Source organism: Plectropomus leopardus, chromosome 7 (assembly GCF_026936395.1).
Source record: "Plectropomus leopardus strain MGB_pleo_1.0 chromosome 7, ASM2693639v1, whole genome shotgun sequence".
NCBI lineage: Eukaryota > Metazoa > Chordata > Actinopteri > Perciformes > Serranidae > Plectropomus > Plectropomus leopardus.
This window is the reverse complement of record NC_142182.1, coordinates 30,014,504-30,037,493: the sequence shown is the minus strand read 5'-3', so window position 1 is coordinate 30,037,493 and position 22,990 is coordinate 30,014,504. Positions and strand designations below refer to the sequence as shown.

Genomic DNA, 22,990 nt, shown 5'->3' with positions numbered 1-22,990 from the left:
AGCTTTACAATAATAGAAACTGAGTAAGTTTTTAAAAACAGAGAAAGAATGAAATGAAACTAAAAGCAAGCAGTGAAGCACATGGAAAACCACAGGGTCAGATGAACTAGAATGTCCTAAAATGTATGTGAAATCATTGAGAAGAAATTCTAATACAAGTGTCGTTTTAAAAGAGATTTAAAAGATGTCAGAGGTTGCAGCAGTGCAAGAGGGGATGTAGGGCAATAACAGATCAGCAACAGGTAGCCAATGTAAGGATGTCAGGACTGGTGAAATCATGTGATCATGTTTCTGAGCCCAGTTAGTCAGATTAATTCATAATGAAGACAATTATGTATTGAACTGTGCCAATGCAGCTATATCACCTCCTGTAATCTACCACGTCACTTCCTTTGGCCTTTGGACACTGAGGACATGTATTCTTTGGCAAAGAGCGCCATCATCAGGTGAAAGACTGAGTTACAGATGTGCTGGAGGACCTGTGTTAGTTGACTGCTACATGCTGTCAGCACTACGCAGAGTTAACCTCTGCGCCTCAGCTCTCCTCTCACTAGGGAGACACAGACCTCCAGTTTTAGGTGAGTAACGGTGAGCGTGAAGTGCACGATGAGGCTGGTGGGGATGGACATATCTGGACTGAGGTTCCCCAGTCAGGCTTCACAGGTGTTACTCATTCACTTTCTCCTGGTCGCCCTCCATCATTTGTGCTGGCTGCTCACAGGCAGAGATTTTCTTTTTGCCATGTTTCTCCTCACCTCCCTCACTCTGCTCTGTTGCAGCTTGTTTTCACTCATCTCTCCGTAGGTGTTCTTTCCATCTTGAATTTTATTCAGCTCCCTCTGGGGTTGCTCTCTCAGCGGCACACACTGAGTCTGGCTTAGATCTAACAAATAGTAAGTCAGATAGACATGTTAAGTTCAACAGTTGCAAAAAGCTGTCTAATTCTTGGCTATTCTGTAAGTAGGGCTTGTTTGCTTTGCATTCCAGGTAGGTTTAGACAACCCCCCCAAAAAACTGGAGGGCAAATTGCAGCTCAGTTTGCTCAGCACTGTTGATGGAAGGAATAGCAGATGAAAATGTTTCAAGGGTTTACTGGGGTCTGTAATAATTATTTCCCTCCTCATTGTTAAACCTGCGACATTGTTCACAAACACGTTAGCTATGTTTTTGTGTTTTGTTTTATGTTTTGTTAGAATGAGAACTGCTATCATTTCTGGGAAAGTCTAGGTTTAGAGTGGCCAGAATTCTAGACTTTTAAATAATTTATCTTTATGGACCATCTGGCCTTTGATTTATGGTACCGAAAACCAGTTATAACATTTATAGGAAGTCTTTTATTCCATATGCCATTCATGCAATGAGCACAGGATATTGTATTAGGGGAACTACTATTTTGTAAGATGTGCTTTATTTTACTATTTATTTCTATTTAGATAAATTATTGCTCCCAATGCCTGTTTGCACTATGGTCTCTTGTATATTGTACATTTGTGTGTTTTTAATGTTGTATAGTTTTATTAGTTGTATGTATCTTTGAGTGAAGCGGAAGACAAATTTCCACTGAGGTGGATAATAAATATATCTCTGTCTCTCTATCTCTTTTTTCTAAACTGTCACACTTACATGATCTATTCTAAGAGCAACCATGTTTCATTTTCTGATGAAAATCTTTGTGAGTGGGGTAGATACTGCTTTACCAATTTCTTGTCATTTTAGGATTTAATGGCATCTGGCGGTGACGATTGCAGTTTGCAGCTCGCTGAAACTTCTGGTAAGGATTCAGTGTTTGTTGCTTAGGAAGTTTTAACCGGGAGTCACATCATTAACAGATGTCTCTTTCTTATTTGATCAGGTAAAAACACTGAATACAGAAGTTTAACATTATTATTTTTTTTTTCAGATGCTGCATAACTAACTACGATAGCTGACACGGAACATGATTTGCTCTATAGAGCCAGTGTTATGTTTGTCCATTCTGGGCTTCTGTTGAACAACATGGCAATCTTATCGAGGACCTGCTCCCTATAAACAACTCATTCTAAGGTAACAAAAACACAACAATTCTTATTTTCAGGTGATTATTCATTAAAAAAAACCATACTTACTACATGATATTAAATTTCTGCCAATATATTTCCATAAATCCTATACACTGAACCTTTCACGGGTGCCATTTTTTAGTTACTTTGATTCTACAAGAAAAAGGAATTGTGTTTTTTTTGGCAGGGAGCTCATATTCCTAAACTTGTTGTATGAGTTGGCCCATATTGTTGCCTCTGGCAGACAATAGTGTAAATGGAAATTTGATCGACAAACATCTCTGGCAACAAACTGGGATCAAGTAATATGGTTTGCATTTAAGACCTGACAAATATTAATTGTTTATCCAGTAGATAAATGGGCATGACTGTGTAAACACAGTGAATATTCTGTAAAATAAAATGCAGAGATGCCACGTTTTTGTTTTATAATTGCATGATTTTGCATCATATTAGCAGTGCATGTTTTACATAGTTCAAATTAAAAAAACACAGATTTTCTTTGCTGTACTTTAGCCTCCCTAAACACAACATAACAGCCTACAACCGAACATGTGATTACAATTTTCCTAACAGGCTTATTAAGAAACACACTTTTACACTTTTGGGAATGTATGAATACTTGTTAAGCTCAAAGTGAACTGAACAACGGCCAGCTGACTTCTTTTAGTTTCCCGTCCTCATTACCATATACTGGAGCTCATTACAGTCACCTCAAATAAAAAGGAAAATTTGCAGCTCTGTTTCCTGCACCATGCATGCCGATGGCAATCAGTAATGGTCACAGAACAGTAACCAGTGAATTGAAACCAAGCTGAATCATAAATTTAAAAACCTGTACGACATCTCACAAAACTTAAGTTTTGTTTGAACAATTCAAAAACTTTTATTAGTGTGCTCTCTGTGGCTCTCATTTATTAGCTCTCACTGCAACATATCTATCATATACTTACTGATGATAAAATAGCTGACGAAGTATTAAGCTTACCATACAGTGTTTATTACATCAGATGTCTAAAATATATATATATTTATTTATTTTACCTACGTTTATACAGAAAAACGTCTTGAGATTAAAAGTCTCTTTTTCAAGAGTGTCCTGGCCAAGACAGGCAGCAACAGAAGTTGCAGACAATATGTATGAAAAATGAATAAATACAAATACACTCTGAAACAAAAAATGTAAAACACAAAAAGAACACAAAATAAAGTTATCACAAGTAAGGACTAAAAATTATAAAATGCTTATTTAAAATTCAGCCCAGTTTTTATATCTTCATGTTCAGTAGCAGACAAATATTTCATTCACCACATGAGGGCGGTAGCATTCCTGCTACGCTTTCATTCTCTATATGTAAATGTAGATTTTCCATTAAGCATCAACAAGAAGGGACCTTTGTATAGATGCTGTTTGATGTATACTTGATGAGTTTAGCAAGTATTAATTAATTAATCATTATTTAGTAAGTAGGTAGTTGAGGTAGTTGTGTGTGTGTGTGTGTGTGTGTGTTTTTTAGTATTAAAAAATAAAAGACTCAAGCACATTCATCTTCATTTTCACAGGTTCAAAATAAGAATTAAAGTTGCTGTCTGCCACACATAAATATATTTAACACCATCTGTATGCATAATGTTCCACGGTGCCCTTTCACTGGCTCTGTAAACATTAGCTCCAATCTCAAGAGGTCTGAGAATTTCAATCTTACAAACTCCCAGTGTTGACTGAAGCAAATTTGACATGACTATAAGGCCGGAGCCTCAAATTAAAACAGTGTGTCTTTGGTATTTTAGGCACATTTTGTGTTTGACCTGCTGATCAGAAAGTAAGCACCAGTAGCAGTCAATGTGTCAGAGCCCCCCCCTCTCATTTGAAGTGTCTGCACTGGTTCAGGTCAGGATCTCACTGAGTATTTAACAGCTGCTAAGTGTTACTGGTGGTCAGCACGAGCAGCTCCTGAGCCTGGTGGTTTACTCTGCAGTTCGCTCACACACAAGCCGGAGGTGTGCAACCCTCCTGGTTTCATCATAGCACACATACTATACAGCTATTTTGTAATTCTCCTGTTTTTGCTTCTGCCTCTGGGATGATAACGCTTGAATCAAATTTTTCCCCGTGAAATCAAACTGAAAGGACTCGAACAATTTAACGATTTGGTAAAAAAAAACACTTGTGTGTTGACATTCTGTGAAATTTTCTTTTTTTAGACTGCTGAAGATTTACCATAAAATACAAAACACTGATTTATTTTCCTTTTATTTTGTTTGTACAAACTGACAGTTTGTGGCCGAGGTGGGACCAAGTCACTGTTTTGAAAGTCACAGGAAAGCAGAGGCGTGGACTCCAGTTTCATGACTTGGGCTCAAGTCAGACTCAAGTCACAATTTACTTAACTTGGACTGAAACACCAATGACTTATGACTACACTTGGACTTGAGCCTTTTGACTCGAAAGTACGTGATACCTTCCTGCAAGCCCAAAAGGACTTGGGACTTGACTTTGGACTTAAAAGACTTGAGACTTTCTTCCGACTTGCAAAGCAATGAATTAGTCCCACCTCAGCAAGAAAATATCAATAAAAAATAACATTTACTAAAATCATGACAGGTTTTTATAACTTGTGTTTATTTCTTTAAGTTTGTTTAAAACTTCCTCAGCTGTTGAGCTAAGTATTAGTTCGCTAATCATGTTAGTATTTGCCTTGCGGCTCTTTGAACAGCTTTAAATGTTGACATCATTTGAAGTTTTTGTGTCTTTGTAATTTTTGACCCACACATTTTGCGTACATTTGTTTTTTACTGACCAGCATGTCGATTTTTTACGTGAACTACATAATCTTTGGTGTCATTTTTCCAACTGCAATCAATAACATTGTTAGTTCTGCATTTCATCCTGCAACTTTTTTGGGTGCAGTCAGATTGGTTCAAACTAAATGGATTTGTGGAATTAAGTGTCAACTTGCATTGGGAAGATAATTGTTAGTGTTAGTTGATTTTAGGAAATGAAGGGAAATGATTTGATTCGTGGCACACTTTTGAAATATCAAGTATTTTCAAGTTAAAAAGCTCAAGTCCAAGTGAAGTTATAAGTCTTTGTAGTCTAAATCCATTGAAGTTGCAAGACTTTTTTTGTTAGGTCTAAAGTCATCAAATTTAACTTGAATCTGACTCAAAGTCCAAGTCATGTTACTCAAGTCCACACTTCTGTGTTGTGGTTAAACTTCTCTCTGAGCATCTCTGGTAATGTCAGCATTTTCCATCTCACTTGTGGCCAACAGATCATCTGTGAAAAGCTTTTCTGCTCTGTTGTAACAAATCTTAGAAGAAGAACAGACACTGGACACCCCTTTGTTGTCATTCTGTTAGCATTTACAGGGCTAGGATTTGTAGTCTTCCTACTGCTGTTAAGGGAACTTGTGTAAAAGCCCTTAAAATAATGTTTGATTATTTTGTAGTTTGGGGTCACTGCAGAGGATTGATGTTGTCGTATTTACCTCTTTGCTCTAGTGTAGTCTTGCATCTCTTCTTTCCTCATAAAAATTCCAACCAGAAAAAAAGGGAGAAGAGAGTGAGGGACGGGGCAGCACTGGGGCTGAGGGGCTCTGTGTTCAGTTTGTTTTAGCCCCCTGTTTGGAGAGGAAACTTTCATTGCTTGATGATTTATGAGCGGTTAGACTCCCAGGGGAATTAGAGAGTACTTTTTCCTGCATGTAATAACCCACCCTCTAACATAAAACTTACGTTTCTCCTTTGTGTTGTGTTTATCCAGTGTGAAAGGTGTTAGGTCCGGTGGGGAGTTGAAGGGCCCCGGAGAAACCCCCGAGGGCCGTTCAACACAAACCATACTGGGGGCAGATGATTCACATCTGCTGCGATGTGACCGCAAAAACCATTGTGAAAATGTGAGAGTCTGAAAAAAAAATACACAGTGAACCAAATAATGCTTTAGCCCACTTTAACAGCCTTGCTGTTGCAGTGTAGAACGACTGAATTGTCCCACAGAACCAGTGGCCCCAGACTCGACAGGGCAGCCTTTGTGACGCACAGTGTGGTGCCCATGACCCAGCGTGAAACCGGAAGTGAGCTGGAAAGGCCAGGAAATGAGTCTGTAGGGATGGGTCGTTTCTCAGGCCGAGCATCACCACTGTCTTGAGAGACCTCTTGTGCTCTGTGACTCACTGGAGGAGCATGTGTTTTCAGTCCACAGGACTCGGATTTAGATGATGACTACAAATAGATGGCCCACGCTATCCCATGTGAGAGGACCACAAAGTGCTCTATGGTTACAAAGGAGAAGAGTAATGTTTTGTGGGCAGCCGTCAGCCGAGTGATAGCGACTGCATGAGGCTACATTTTTCCTCATTAGCTATCTTTGTTTTCTTTTTTTCAGTTTTTCTGCCCCCCGCATTACAAAGTTTCCTCACAGCTGGAAGCTAATGCAGCGCTCACCTCCTCATTGGACGCTAGATTTTCTCACCCTGTGGCCTCCGCCATCTAGCCGTCATCTCTGCCTGTCAATCAGGTCCAGAGTGACCTGTTGCACATGAGTCCGCGAGAGGTCAGCTGTTGTGTATGTCTGACCTTTGAGCTCTGCGGCAGGAGGGCTCCTTGTGCGAATGCGCCAAACACAGCTGGACTTGAGTGCACAATAAATCAAAAAGGATGCTTCACCGCCCCCATATTCACAAGATTCATAATTGGAAGCATATTGCTGCGAGGAGAGACAAAATGCTGCTTGAGGCAAAGAGGTTGAGAGGGTTAGAAACATAGCCTGATAACAAACTTGAGGGAGGAAATCAGCGGACAGGCTGCAAATTTCAGTGCGTTGACTTAATTTTCAAAGGGCTGCACACGGGCAGAGAAAAAGCTAGAGGAATCAACAGGGTGAGTCATTTCATTGCTACAGCATGCCAGCTGACAGTTGAAGCATGTTTTATCAGTCATATTATTTATGCTCTACCATATGCATCTTGTAAATACAAAATAACAATTTTTATAAACTTAACCACTCTCATCTTATACACAGTGCTTCTGCAAATATGCACTTTTATATTTGCTTGTTACTTTTAACAGTGCTGCTGCTCTACAACAATGCATGAGTGCTGATTTAACCCACTAACCCAGTGCGTAAGATCCACTCTGTTCACCTCAGCCTGCCCAAACCTCCACCCATGTGTCAGTACCACTTTAAATCCTTTCCCTCCCTGTTTATGTTAGCATGTCAAAAAGCCACACTAGACGTTTCCACACTCTAATAAACTGGAGTTTTATTAGTGGGAGTCAGTGAATGATGTGGGGCGTCGTGAGGCTGTCTCCATGGTTACAAACCGCAGTGATGCCTGTCATACAGCTGGCACAATATTGGCTGTGGTGGCTAGCTAATGGGAAAAATGGAGGAGAGGCTGGAGACCAACTAAAGATTAAATATACAGTTCACCCCCCAAATCAAAAACAATATTTTTCCTCTTACATGTAGTACTGTTTATCAGTCTAGATCCTGTTGGTATGAGCTGCATAGAGTTGGAGATATTGGCCATAGAGATGTCTGCCTTCTCTTCAATATAATGAAACTAGTTGCCACTCAACTAGAGCTTTGAGCACCACACAGCTTGTGGTGCTCAAAGCGCCAACTAATACATTTTAAAAAGTCAAAAGAAATGTCTCTTTCCAGAAATCAAACTTTGTTGTGAGCAGTTTTATGGAGGAATTATTTTCTTTGCACCACACGACACCTGCAAAACCAAATTACTGCACAGCAGGAAGCGCACATCTACTGCTAGCTCCACTGAGCTAGCTAACGGAGGATGCCATTAATGATTACATCTGTCACAAGCCTCTCGTCCATGAGTAGATGCTCGCTTCTGTGTAGTGATACTGTTGGCAGCTGTAGTTCAGTAGAAAGACAAAGTACATGGAACTGCTCACAACAAGGTCTGTGAATCATCTTAAGTAACTGGGTCATGATTTCTGGAAAGAGACATTGCTGTTGAGTTTTGCAAATGTATTTTTTGGTGCACCACGAGTGCCGTCTAGTTCCATTACATTAGACAGAAGGCAGACATCTCTACAGCGGATATCTCCAACACTCTGCAGCTCACACCAAAACAAAATTTAAATTGATAAATAGCACTAGAGGAAAATATGTATTTTTTGATTTTGGGATGACAATCCATTTAAAAAAAGCAAGCTAGTACCTTCTCAAACTGGCTGTGAGTTTTGATCCTAGTTTTACACAGTGTCTGATAATTGCAGTTTCTCTTTGTTGCAGACACAGTAGAAACCCAATTAAGCCTTTAGACTAGATCAAAGACAAAAAAAACATTGTGGTTACTTGCTTCAGGGCAAAAAAATACAGATAAAACATTGTAGCAACACTACCTCCCAAAAATGCCATGTACAGCTGAATGCTGTAAGCGGTTATGATGGAGCTTGCGGACCTACTTTAGTTCACAATCAGTATATTGCTGCTGACATGAAAGAAAGTAATGCGCAAAAGTGCAGCAAGCGAGTCTGTGCCAAGTTCAGTCATGTAATTACCACAAAAATATAATAGCTTATGATGTTATACAATTATTATTTAGCATTTCTTTGCCAAATCATGTTTTCTTTTTCTCACAGCTTGGTAGCAAATGTTCAGTATGGGTCTGCAACTCTGAGGTTTTGTATCAGGATTAAACAGCATGTTGTTGCCACCTGAACATAAAGTGAAGAAGGAGAGGGTCACTTAGTCTGAAATAAAAATAGTTTTGATCAGGTATGACCACTGTGTTTGCAAATTTACAACTCTAGGTGCTCCACAGTGTGAGCATCAAAAGAGATGAAACTGATCTCGTTGATAGAGTTGAGTTGTAGATAAGTCGATAGGACAGGCTGGCCCCGAGCCAGAGACCCCATTAGAAGGAGCTCAGGGAAGTAACGTATCCATGCTCCTCTCTCAGTAAACCTCCACTCTGATCTCCCCTCTGAGCGAGTCCTCCTCCTACACAATGACCTGTCAGATGGTGATGCACAGATGTGGTGATGTGCAAATACACATTTTGGTTTATTTTTGTCAAAAGTGCATTCAATGTCCCAATGAGTGTTCCTCCAAACTCAGACAGCTTGGACAGATCCACCCTGTCTTTTGCTCTCGCTGTTTTTCTTCTTTACCAAGTTGGCATATCTATCTAAAAATAGCTGTCACTACTGTTAGGTTTATTCAAGCTGTTAAGGATTGGTTTCTTATGTGTGTCAAAAGCTTAGCTAAAAGTAAGCTGTTTACTGGCATTCTCGGCTTGTAATAAGGGAAGTTTTACTGGACACAGTGATGTATGTGGTGCTCCTTCCTCTTTAGCCGTATGCTCCTCTCCACAAAGCCGTGCTGAGGGGCTGCAGTGCTGACTTATGGCCGCAGCAGGAGACAGCTCGGCCTTTTATGTCCCTTAGGACAGCATCAATATATCAAACTTCTGCTGGCTCTTTTGATTAACGACGACATGTCACTTGAAGTTATTTGAGTGAGGTAGACTTTGGTTTCATTGGAGCAAACACGGCGTGTGTGAATTTACATGTCTGAGTCTATGAGGTGAAGTTTTCTTTTTACTGGTCAGCGTGCTCCAGTCCTCTACAGTTCACAGGAGTCCCTTCATTGGTCCAAAATTAAGTGGAATAATTTGATTTACAGTGCAAGCACCAGGTTTATGCTTAAACCAAAGGGATCATTTAATAGTGTAAGCTAACGTGTCAGCTCTAAAATATGACCTATAAGAATTTTTTTGCTGAAAGCTGATATAAGGGCTGATTTACAGCCTTGGCCTTGCTAACGATGGCCCTTAATGAGCAGCTCAAGCATCCACTTGTTTATGGAGCAGACTGATTGACAGGCCGACCAATGGAAAAATAAAGTAGTGAATCGGATCTGTCCCCTCTTTGCCATATCAGCAGGGCCCTAATGTAGTGGGGTGAACTTTGAAGTGCCCTAATGGTCTTTATGGTCCTTTAACCATGCAGGCTTCTATTAAGGGTGTCAGTGGAGCCTGGCTGGAGCAGCGTGACCCATTAGATTTAATGAGTGCTGTTCAGGGCACAGTGGGCTGCTCTTCTTCCTCTCTGCGAGTGTTTATTTATCTCATCTACCCGCGTTTCAGACAGAAGGGGAGTGCAGAGGCGGAGGGAATGACTCTTTAACTAGCAGCCCATTTTGTTGCTGGGATCCTGAACAGATGACCACTGAGCTCAGTCTGGGTCAGTAACATGGTCTCACTGGGGTCATCACTGGCAACTAAAATGTTTATTTTGCTCTGTTTCTGCATCACTTCTTACTTAGTATGATTAATCAGTAGGAGTGATTTAAGGAACTCTAGTGACATTGTGTATCTTTCTTACTGTTTTTAAGTTGTTCAGTATCGTCTCTGTAGTTAAAGGCTGAAAAGGTTTATTGCTCAGTACCAGAGACCTCTATTGTGATCCAAAAACTAGTTAGTGGGTTAGTTGGTGGGTTGGTTGGTTAGTACTTACTTACTCACTTATTAACTTACTCACTTACTTATTCACTTACTTACTCACTTACAGTTTTTAATTACTTTCTCACTTACTTACAGTATTTAATTACTTATTCACTTACTTACAGTATTTAATTACTTATTCACCTACTTCTTTACTTACTCACTTACTTACTCACTTACTCACATGCTCACTTACTTACAGTATTTAATTACTTTCTCACTTACTAACAGTATTTAATTACTTACTCACTTACTTGCATATTTACTTACTAACTCACTTACTCACTCACTTACTTATTTACTTACTCACATATTTACTTACTTACTCACTTACATACTTACTTACTTACTCACTGACTTACTTTCCCACTTACTCACTTATTTACTTACTTACTCACGTATTTACTTATTTACTCACTTACTTACTTACTTACTTACTTACTTACTTACTCACTTACTTGGTATTTTTGGTTAGTTTTTTCTGTATCATGCCATTTCTGGCCCATCTCACATGGGATTACGATACAACATCACAATACACAGCATGTGTCTTCTTCAGGTTTTACAGATATCAGCAAAAAAGAAAAAAAGTACATACACAGAATAAAGTTACAAAATAATATATGACCGATGTACTTGCAAAAAATTAATTGTACAGTGAAAAATTAATTTTACAAATTTCACAAATTACAGTTTATCTTGATAAAGAGCTTATTTTCTCATCTCCCATGCTTTTTTCAGATAACGAGCTAAATGTTTCACATGTAAATAACTATCTTAATGTTTGTGCATCATCCATATATACGAAATCAATATCAGTTTTTATGTACTAAACAAAAGGTTGTGCAGTTCCACATAAAAAAAAGGGCAGTAGAAAACAAAATGAAACGTGCTTGGTGTATCAGCCAAACAACACATACAGCAAGTCTGCATTTCTTCTTTTAAATTCGCAAACCATCTAGTTTCAGCCAGCAGTGGTAAAATATCAGATCTCAGCTGAGCACAGAGATCTCTGCTTTTTTGCACATGAGCGTTGTAAGAGTGCTTTAAACCTTTTTAAGGTTGTTTTGAAGAGTTCAATATCAGCCAAGTTTATTGCTATTGCCATTGTTATGAACATCATAAGGACATAAAAGAGGATAAAGCTACTGCACAATAAGTATTTTGTTTGGCAGGTACTAGCCTGCACTGAGGCAGGTCCTCTTCTACCCTTCCATTTCAGTCCTATTGATGATCTCCAGTTCCTCAACTAGAGTTGGAGGCTTTAGTGGGCCTCTTTTGAGTTTTCCCATTCTCGTGCGATCACAGTGCTCTAGTTAAACTCTTGCACAACTGTGGAAAAGACAGCAATTGTTGCTGGGAGCGAGCAGAAATGGGAGAGCTCCAACATTCTTCATAGGGCAAAGACCACAGCGATGGCAAGCTGTAAATTGGCACAGGTTATCTTTTTTTTTTCTTTTCCTGGCCATGCTGTCTCTTTTGTCTTATGTGAGAGTTGTCCTAAGTTGTTGTGCCTTCTGTGGATGATATTCAGCACAAAGTTTGAAATAAAGGCTGGATTGATTGCAGACACAGTTTTTGTTGTGTAGGAAAGACGTTTTGAAGTGATTAGAAATGTTTTTCTGAAGACTGTTTTGTTGCATGATTGAGCTCGTATTGCAAAAACAAAGAACATCTGTGTGAAACGATGTTGCATACTGTATTGCATGACAGCTTTCTCTCGCCCCGGCCATAACTACACTGTTAGCCAAAGACCACCTGGAGGTATTTAAGTCCCATTCAAACTATTAGGCTTAACTCTGGGCCTAATGGCTTGGGCAGAGCATCCCATCTGGAAGCTGCTGATGCGAGAAAAAGAATGGGATCACATATCATCCACCTTCAACCACACACACATACACACACATGCATATACTCATCTTGGCTTAGTGATACATTAGACATTTCTGTAGTTTAATACGTGTTGGTTGGATTGAGCTCTATGTGTCATTACATATCACCATGCAAGTATTTGTGAATGTTTACCCATCTTATTTTGTTGTCATGTTGTTCAAAACTTTGTTTCAAGTTTTTCTGCCAAAGTTCCAGATTGGAGGAAGTCTTAGTTTGTATTTTTTTAAGGAATAGTTTGACATTTTGGGAAGTAATACACATTCTTGGTGAGAGTTATATGGGAAGATTGGTACCACTCTTGTATCCGTCTGTTAAAGAAATAATTTTGATTTTTTTTTTTTAAAGAATTAGGTACTTACATGCAGTAAGCAATATACTCTTTTGGGCTTGGGGCAGCAGCAAAACTTATTTTAGCCACCTAAAAAAATAAATACTAGTTTAAGTGTACGCTATATTTAAAATATTTTCACTGCTTTATCTTTATGTTAGACAGCCCTTTGAGGAACTGAAACTGTTGTATCACTCTCTTCAAATCCACCGGATTCCTTTGACAAAAACAGTAATTTTACCTCTCAGAACACAGGTGTTACTGGTCTAAAGCTGCCTTGATCAGTTAGTTATTTTACATCAATGTGTGACTTTGGTGTTTTAAAGGGTTAGTTCCAATACACTAAAGTCCCACAATCACACAAATAAACTAACTGACCAAGGCAGAGGTAGACCAGCAACTCCTGTGTTCTGCGAGGTAAAATGACTATTTTTATCAATGGAGTCTGGTGGCTTTGAAGAGAGCATAAATAACAGCTTAGCTCCCCATCAGAAAGGGCTTTCTAATGTCAAGGTAAATGGGTTAAAATATTCTAAATATAGTGTACTCTTAAAATGAAATAGATATTTTAGGTGGCTAAAATATGTTTTGCTGCTGCCCTCGGCCACAGCAGTACCACACTGAGCTTCTGTGTTGGTCCTCCTACCTGCCTCTCCAAATTGGGAGCGTGCCAACCACCATGCTGTAGGTAATACACCACGTATGGATATGTACCTCATTGAACCCCACTTCAAAAACATCTGAACTTTCCCTTTAAAGATGAAACTTCAACCAGCACCCAGTTAACTAAGCATATAGGGCTCTGTAAAAAAAATCCATCTACTGACTCATACAGTTTAAAATTCTCCATCGACTTCACTACAAAGAAATCATCCAAGATCTATGCTAATGTGAATCCCATGTGTGCTAGATGTAGAAATTAAAAAAGGGTCTCTTGTCCCTCGACTTTGGTGGTTGAGAGCCCTCTCCATCAGTCTCTGCTGACAGCAGTATTTGGAGTGGGGGCTGAAGACGCTAACCTTCCAAAATATAAATTAAACGCTATTGCCTTTGTGTCTCTGATTGCTAGACAATTAATTCTTTTTGAGTGGAAGGGTGAGACATCGTCCACCCACACTTATTGGATTAGAGAATTAATGCAGTTTTTCCAACAAGAGAAAGTTAGATCCACTCTGAGAGGATCTACTGACAAATTTTAAAAGGCCTGGCAGCCACTCATCTCACATGTTAAGAACTGTTAACTGGATATGACACTATAATTATTTCTGGACATGTCTGTTGATGGATTGTGCAGCAAATTTAATACTTTAATACAGTTTCTAATTTATTCTCCTTCTCTCTCTCTCTCTCTCTCTCTCTCTCTCTCTCCCCCTTTGTGTATTTGATCTGTTGTTTGTGAGTTTAGATGACATGTTCACTGTTGCATCTGTTGTGCATTTTTGACTACTTACTGACTTCTGTATGTCTTTTTTGTTTTAAGATAACCTGTAAAGCTCACTGATTAAAATGATATATCTTGTCTGTTTTATCTCTACAAAAATGAACTGTAAAAATGACACGTTGTGGTCTAAATCTAGTCAGTGTTCCCTAAATGTTGGACTATTCCTTTTAAGGTTTTAATACTCAAAAATTCTATTTTAGTGTCCAAATGTTGAGTGGGAAATTTCTGCTCTAGTGTTCTAAGAAGATTTCCACAACAACACACCACAACACCACTTTTTGCCTCTGTAGCAATCCCAGAATGCAATGTGTCTAATTATTTTAGATATTGGAACACATCAATGGTCAGTGATGACGCAAAACGACAATTATTCATAAGTGAGAGAAATATCATATGTCTGCTCATAAAACTGTGTGGGTAATTTGATCAGATTTAATCGACATTGGCCTGACCTCAAAAGTAAACAACCCAACAAACGGCATTAGATTTAAATCCAAATGTTGCTAAATCCTGATTGGTGCACCTGAGCCCCTCAAACCAGTGAGACGAGCACAGACAAAAACACAAATAAAGAAATATCTTATGTGAAATAATAATTAAACGGTTACAGCTTAAGCCAACATAAGGCTGCTGGCAGAATACACCTTTAGTGTCAGTTACCTCCACTAGTCCCTTGCATCCCTCTGTGTTTGCACCATATTTATACCTTATTTAATCTGCACTATATTTTATATTTTTATAGTATCTTTTTTGTATCTAATTTCTTGTTGTATGGTATTTTTATTCAAAGCACTGTACTGGAGAGGTCAGAAACCAATTCATTGCTCAGTGTAAAAATAGGTTGAGTATGTGACAAATAAAAAACTCATGGAGGACTTCCATGAGGTGGAGTATGAAACTGAGAATGTTGTTTTTTTAACAGCCTGTCAAGAAGAAACTATCTGAACTCAATTAACATTTGGAGAATCATTTATTTAAAAATTCAAAACCATCATCAACAGAAACAGCCAGTTACTTCTGTACAAACAAATGTCAGGCACTTTAAACAGATGTCAGTGATGCTGTTCATGGTGCTAAATATGGACGGGCTTAGGAGACAGTTTTCGACTGTTGGGCCACAAAACCACACGCCTCTGGCTTTAGCAAAGAGACCACTGTCCCAGTGAAGGTCAAAAAAACAAAACATCTCCTCCAACACTGTAAGTGCAATAACTTATTGCAATGGCACATTATATAAAGACACAATCAAAAGTAGAAATAGTTGATTAATATACAGAAATCTGCTTAAAGCCACAAGGAAATTAGAAAGCAATTTCAACCTTGGTAAAAAGTCCAGAGCAACTCTTCAGAATAACACACAAAACATAACTTTACATTTCTTGGCAATATTACTGTAATACTTCAATGGTTTATCTCTGGAGGTCCATTACTTGACAAATAAGCAAAACAAATGTACAAGCAAAAGAACAATATCATTAATATTGTTCACATTCACACAATATGACATTATAACTATGGATTTCATTTGCTTCATTTCAGTAGTATCAACATGGACGGAGCTGCAGAGGAGTGGAGCACTGAGGGACGACCAGCGAGAAGACAAACACAACAAGGTAGGAATTCAGTCACACACAAAGTCGTGCACTAATTTTTTTTAGCCACATCCTGTTTTATTTTCTTGAAATTTAGACAATAATGTTTTTGACTTTTATTCTGCACATCCAACAAAGTTTATATTCATTCAAAATCTTTACTAAATGTAGTTCCTGGCACAATTTTAGAGGCCTTTGTCTTTCCATTTGATGACACTTGTTTCTAAGTTTTGCCAATAAGCCCGCTGTCTATAATATATTAACAGCAGGAATACTTGTGTCAAAGCATTCATTATGTTGTCACCTTATGTTGACAAGAGGGGGCTCGATTTAAATGCCAATAAAAATGAATCTGTTTTGTCACTAGATGATAGAAGAATTTTTTTTAAAATGTTTTTGCCTTCATATGGAAAAAGAAATGTTTTGCAATTTTTTCTACATTTTAAATGAAGAATTGTAGACTTGCAACAAATAGTAGACAAAACATTAAACTACAATTGTATTTATAATCATTTTAGATAATTCCTCAAGCAAAAATGGCTACTATTCTTTGGTTCCATCCTTTCACTTTGGCGCTTTTCCTTAGTATTAATAAACGGAATATATGGCATTTGAGTTTTGAGGGGTTGTGATTTTTCACTGTTTTCTGGCATGTCACAGTCCCTCCAAGATTTCATAGGCTTTTTTGGGGAGTGATTGTTGCAGTCTAAATTGCCTGATTTTACGGCAGCTTTCCTTATAAAAAAAAAAAAAATAAAGATGTGATGCAAAGTTTGGTAGGTGTTTTTTTTGTAATAATATTGAGGGAGCAAGTAAAAAAATAAAAAAAAGTTGTGACTTATTTTTGTGTAATTTATTAAAAACTGAAGGTGACTTGTTTCAGTAAGAATAAAACTGAACCCTTTTAAGTTTGCGAGTCACACTACACTAACTTAACCACTAACCATGATTATTTAATCTAACTCACCTTGATTCTTTCCAAATCTGGATGCAACAGCCTCTGTTGTGATTTGCCTTGCCTGTTGTCAACTTGTTTCAGCCATTTTCTGGGTGTGTGTTGCTGTGGAAAAGTGTTTTTCAAATGATTTTATTTGTGTGCCACCACAACGTTACATGCGGTGCAAAATGGTTTACCCCTGTTTTTGTGCAGAGCATCAGGGCATCGTCTTGCATGGTAGCAGTAAATTTTGTTGGTAAATGTAAGACTGACCAATAACAAAAACAAGGTGGTGAGTTTGGTAGGTTTGATGATTTTGTGCGAGGGACTACAATGACTAGTGATACTCATGGGAAACTATGAGGCCTGGTCAAATTTGTGGAAAAGGTGAATGGACAAATTTGTGAGATTGCAGAGAATTCATGAGGATTGCTTGAATTTGCATTAATTGTTGCGTTTGCAACATCCAGGATGTGCTGATTTTTTAGCCCAAACATTTAATTGACCAATTGAGAAATAAATCTGTACTTAAAATAGTGATTATTTGCAGTTCTGCTTTCAAAAAGAACGGCTGTAATTGGCACTCATATGTTACAAAGATCAGCCAGCTATGAGGAGCAGAAACAGACTCTCCTGCCATCATCCTCAGTGGGGAAAGAAAACGGATATGTAGCCCAGCGGGCGTCACAGAAAGATCAGCCAAAAGACTAATGAAGCCTGTCTCTAGCCTCAGCCTGCAGCCCAGCTCTGGTGACAAGCTTATTCCTGCGGGGTAACACACAGAGACACCCCAGCAATCACTGGACATATTCACCACATTCCTGCAGTCCAGCTCAAAAGTCATCACATTACCTAAACATTACAGAATGCACTTCGGGACGATTGGGGCCACTGATTTGGCCTGCAGTCTCTGGCATGTGGCGGGTTGTGTGAGCGAGCTCAAGAGTCATCTCTGCTGAGCCCACGTCTGACGATGAATTGATTATTACAGCGTGTGGAACTGTGTGTGCAGTATGTCCTCACCATGTACGCTGTGATGTGCTACGGTGTTCGCGGGGCAGGACGGCTCACTTTGAAGCTAATTAAGTGTGTCTATTCCCGTCGGTCACTGATTGAAGCTGGCGTGGCTAGTTGGTGTTGAAGGCTGCTGCTGTGCATTGCTGCGCCTTGTCTGCCGGTGGAGACAGTGTTTCCTGTAACCTGAGGCCTGAGCCTAGCAGGGGAACCTTTGGAGGCAGCCCTGGGGGAGGAAATGACACGTTGGTTTGAAATTGCTACCAATCCAAGGCCTGCCCTCCTCCCAGAATAAATTGGCACAGGCCCATGTCTGCTTGCAGTCAATTAGACTCTGTTCACTTATTGCATTCAACTTCTGTCTTTAGCAGGGACATAAAGTACCCATTGCAAGCTCTGACAAAATTCATGTTTTCCTTTCTAACCAATTTGCTTTAAAGGGCAGTTTGTGAATGGCAAGTGACAGAAAAGAGACTCATAACATGCGGTGTCCCTCTAAGCATGTTTTTTTTAAATGGCTTTTTGAATGCAAATACTGAATGTTCAGATACTTGAACTCAAAGATACGAGACAAGCTTATAAAGTAACACAAAAAATGAGTGGGGCAGGATGGATGGTATAAAAAAATAAGCTAAAGGAAGTAAATAATCAAGCTTCAGTTAAATACTGTATGATATGGCTGGATTTGGCACTGAACTCCTGGATTCTGTGACTGCTTTTTGTAAACTATATTTATTATATTGCTTATTTTATTGACATCTATTACTATCAAGAATGATACCCAGTTTTTTTAGGGATTTATTGACCCCATATTTTATCAAGACCTGAGAGATCAAGGAATCAAAAATGAAAAGTATCGTCTTCTTCTGAGTCACACGTCTGTATTTCTCTCACTTTCAGCATCTGCTGATTGTCACAGTCACAGTTGTTATCTTGGTTGTTTTGGCCGCTGTATTGGCCTCTGTTATCTCCACCGTCTCCCCCTGTTCATTTGACCTGTGTTATCATTAGTGCTCTCAGGAAAACTCCTTCCTCCCCCACAGCGCTCGCTGCTGGCTGCTCCAGAGTCGAGAGCCATATGGGGGCGGGGTGGAACCGGGCTGAGACATCATGTAGCCCAAGAGATGGCCGCACTGTGTTCCTTGGCCTTCATACGCAGCGCAGCTATGCTGGAAGATTTGCGGTCTGGGTCAACATTGAGATCATAGCCATTGATTCCCCCGCCCATCCCGGGACCCCCAAAAAGGCTGCCCATATGTGTCTGTCCCATGTGGCTGCTCCCTGGACTGGGCACGCCCAGGAAGTCAGAGACGCCTCCAGGACCATGAGGGTGAGGAGGCATGCAGGATGAGACGGAGTCACATGGCACAACGCAACCCGGGACTGGAGATGCTCCGCTGCTGCTCCCGATCCACGAAGGATTCTGGATCTGAGGGAGAAAAGCAGTGTTTAGGACTTAAGGCAGCTTTAATCCATATTTTTATCATAACATAACATAAAAAACTTGCTTTTTGTGATGAAGCTCCCCCATTTACAAAGCATTACAGTGAGTTTCAGCTTATTGTTTAGCTGCAACTTTACTGTTTTGGTTCATGCTCACAACTCTCATATTGCTGTTTTTGGCTGCAGAAAGCAGATGTTTTGAGTAAAAAAAAGCTCCACAAACCCACTGTACCCTACCTGCTCAGCATTAAATGGTAGACAGACACAGTTGGCAATTAGCTGGTAGTGCGCATTTAGCAGTTAAGGAGACAGAAATCTCTCAGTAGGGATTGGGAGAGATCAAAAACAGAGCTAAAATAAAGTGCATATTGGACTGGCATTTACCCAGTGGACAGAAATATGTTTGAATAAATTATAATGTTGCTCCGTAACATCTGGCTGTGTAAATAAGCAACTGTTTGCTTACTAGTTTGTCATATAAACTGTCAAGGCCCGACACACCAAGGCGATCGTCGGCTTTTGGTCAGTGTCGGGCTGTCAGTGAGTGTCTGTTGCCCTAATCTTTGTGGTAAGTACTGCAACCTTGGCCAAGGCCCTTGTTGGCCCTTGTTACCTTTTTTCGGCCAATTCCTCACGTTGAATCAGTGTCACAGCTGGCAGAGCCTGGTGAAATCACTCTGAAGTTGAGTGCAAGAGGCCATGATATTAAAGCAAACTTTTTATATTAGGTGTTTTTTAGACTCTTAGGCTGAAATGGTTTGCAGTTGTTTGTGTTATTGTTCACCAGTGCATGGTAAATATCCTTTGTTCTTGCAACAATGGGTTATGTTTTCAATTTGCTAACTAGCATCCTGACTCTGTCCTGTCTTTCTTTTGATGCCTGCGGGTATGGGGAGTTATTTCCTCTCATGTAGACCCAGAACGTATATGCTAGCAGGCTATTGGTTGTAGTCTTTGGGATGTGTTCATGTGCAACTTTTTGGCTGAACACAGGTTACATGAGCCCATGCAACAGTCAGCCCTCATCGCCACTGACTCTTTGGCTCTTTTCGATGTGTCCGGGCCTTAAAGTTGATAGTATGTAAATGTTGTGTTCACTGCTGCCCCCAGGTGGTTAACACGAGTTATTTTGATTTAAAAACAAACCATGCTCATAACCATTTATGTTTCTGATATCTCAGATCATGAGCACCTGCTCTCAGTACTAATCAGCAAGTGGACTACCCCATCTTTTCCTTTACCTGTGCGTAGTTCTCAGGTCGAGTCAGTAGAGGCAGCTCATAAGCAGTAGAGAAGTGTGTCCGGACCTGTTGCATCTGGCCATAACGCTCCCTCTTCCTCCACTTGGCTCTGCGATTCTGGAACCACACCTGCAAAAAAATCCCCAATCTATCAGGAAAATACAGACCAGCCATTACCAAACATCAAAACTTGAATATCTCTTTAAACACCGCCCTCATATGACGTGCAAACCCAAGTATTCTTTTTTTGCAGGAAACAAGGCCATCCTCTCTGCTCAGTGAGACAAAGTCAGAAACTGAACTACATAAAAATGAAGATAGTGTAGCAAATAAATTCTGCCACACATGAAAGTCCAGGCCCAGGTTTTAAGACTTGACGTGTCTTTAAAGTGCCGTCCACACGGACCTATTGATGTGAAAATGGTTGAGTCTCCCCTGGTGCTGCACGAATCAGCTCCTCCCTTTGATACACAGGCGTCTGCCTCCCTTCAGGCTGCCAGTGTCGACAGATCCACATCTGGGCCTGTAGCCATTCATAAATCACTCTGAGAGAGGTGTGCTCTCCCCCACATGTCAGCATGGTGGGATACAGCGGGGAATCCCTCTGTATAATCCATGAAACCAAAGTTCAACTTTCGACCAAGAATATGTTTTTCTCTGCATGTCTTTGGGATAATTAAGTATTGGATGCGGTTTATGAAGTGGCTGGGTAATTTCTCCCTGTGAGATTGATAGACGTGCTGCTCTGAAGAGTGGTTGTACTTTCAGTACCTGCTGACAGACCGAGTGCAGGCTACTTAGCCCACCTCTCCCTAACTGTGGAGGCACAGGGGAAAGCGGGACTGAAGGGTGTAAGACAGTTATCAAAGAAAGACTGTTTTGAGCAAAAAAGTAAAATTTGTAGCCTGAAAGAAATTAACAAAATATTCTTACCGCAGTCTTTTTATTTACTGTCAATGCTGTGTAATATTTTCTACGTAGTAAGTAGTTTGTCTATACCCAAATTGAGGATCTGAGTACAAAGGGTGTAAAGACTGTAAATCCTTTTGAGACAAATTTGCTGTTTTGTGATTTTGGGCCAGATAAACTAAATTTAATTCAATAGTGTAGATAATGATGAGAAACAGGAACAGCAGCCCTGTCTCGTATGACCAGAGATGGGACCGAGTCATTGTTTTGCAAGCCGCGAGTAAGCTGCAAGTCTTGGTATTCATGTCCCAAGTTCAGTTCCAAGTCCTAAACTTTGAATCTGTTTTCCACCGAAATCTTGCGACACACTTTCCATTTGTAGTGACTACAGCAATTTTGTATTATTCCCTTTTTAAGTAACATTTAATCATCTGGACGCAAATGCAGTATTCTAGTGTTAAAATCCTGCATGTATGCCATCCACCCCAACCACCTCCCTGTGAATCCATCGCAGTACATAAATATAGTTAAATAAAATGTTTTGTTAACTCAAAGAAATTGATAGTGTATACATTAACACCACAATGTAATTATGAAAACAATTTCATTATATACAATGATTACTTATAGGAGACAGTCAAACAGTGACATTTTTGGCCATATGAAACAGCTAATGAATAGTGATGATAGATATAAAACAACCTTGTAGACAAAATGCATTCTGTAGCAAAAGCCATTTCTTTTGTTTCAGTTCTTCTGTACATGCCACATTGCTTTATAATTCATTAAATATGAAGTATTTGGACACCTATGTGGTGTCTCAAACTTTTAAAAAGGCCAAACGTGAGACAGCTATCCTAAGAAAATGATCTGTGGGAAATCTTTTTCAATGTTCAAACAAAAATGCCGAACATTTGACAGTCCCAATGTTTGAAATTTGTGTTTGAAATCTGTTTTTCCTTGTTTTCATCATAGTTAACTGAATGTCTTTGCGTATTAGATTGTTGGTTGGGCAAAACAATAGAAAGACGTCACCCTTTAGCTGTCTAGATGTGAAGGGCAGTTTACTCCGTTTTCTGAGTTTATTTTAAAACAAACATTTATTTGATTAATCTTGAAAGTAATTGCTAGAATAGCAGATTTTGTAAATAATAGTTAGTTGCAGTCTTAGCATGCACCTTATATATGTAGTCCAGATATAAAATACCTCTGCAATAATCATCTAAAGTGGGGTAAAGTCAGACTAAAATATATATCTGCCTGTTAACGAAAATCTATCAATTCTCAAATAATAATACAGTTTCATTACCCAAATGACACAAATTAAGACATTATTAATACTGGTAATATACGTGTTGATACTATGATAATTTTTCAAAAAATTCTGGTATTATGAAAACCTTAATTCTCACCATTTTTATACAATATAATAATATAATAAAATGTAAGCCGGTGGTAGCCACCTCATTTATTTTTCCACATTTTCTCCTTTTACAACCATGCATCTCTGCTATTTCTTAATATAATCAGTTGAGACTTTTGCTGACTTTTTTTCTACAAAGTTTTCTCACATCTTGATGCAAGCACATAAAGAAGCAAAGGGAGGTACTGGATGTCTCCACATGTTTATTTGTATGTATTTGTTGGTCGTCTGAATCTAATCCTCCCAAGAG

General features: G+C 39.3%; 1 protein-coding gene and 1 long non-coding RNA gene across 3 annotated transcripts in view; one reads left to right on the top strand and one right to left on the bottom strand.

Moving 5' to 3' along the window:
* Positions 1-413: 413 nt before the first annotated feature.
* LOC148189219 (uncharacterized) lies at positions 414-15,794 on the top strand. 2 transcript variants are annotated; one of them, XR_015777060.1, is made up of 4 exons: positions 414-578; positions 1,717-1,771; positions 1,901-2,043; positions 15,721-15,794. It is a non-coding gene; the product is annotated as an uncharacterized LOC148189219 (long non-coding RNA). The 2 variants fall into 2 exon arrangements; XR_015777061.1 differs by lacking the exon at positions 15,721-15,794 and adding an exon at positions 14,146-14,567.
* The window catches only part of alx4b (ALX homeobox 4b), a 27,245-nt gene continuing 19,387 nt past the window's right edge, over positions 15,133-22,990 (bottom strand). The window contains exons 3-4 of the mRNA XM_042496334.2: positions 20,409-20,537; positions 15,133-19,153 (exon numbers count right to left, since the gene is read on the bottom strand). Coding sequence (XP_042352268.2) covers positions 18,833-19,153; positions 20,409-20,537 — 450 coding nt within the window. The 3' untranslated portion in view covers positions 15,133-18,832. The remainder of the gene's footprint in view (positions 19,154-20,408; positions 20,538-22,990) is intronic.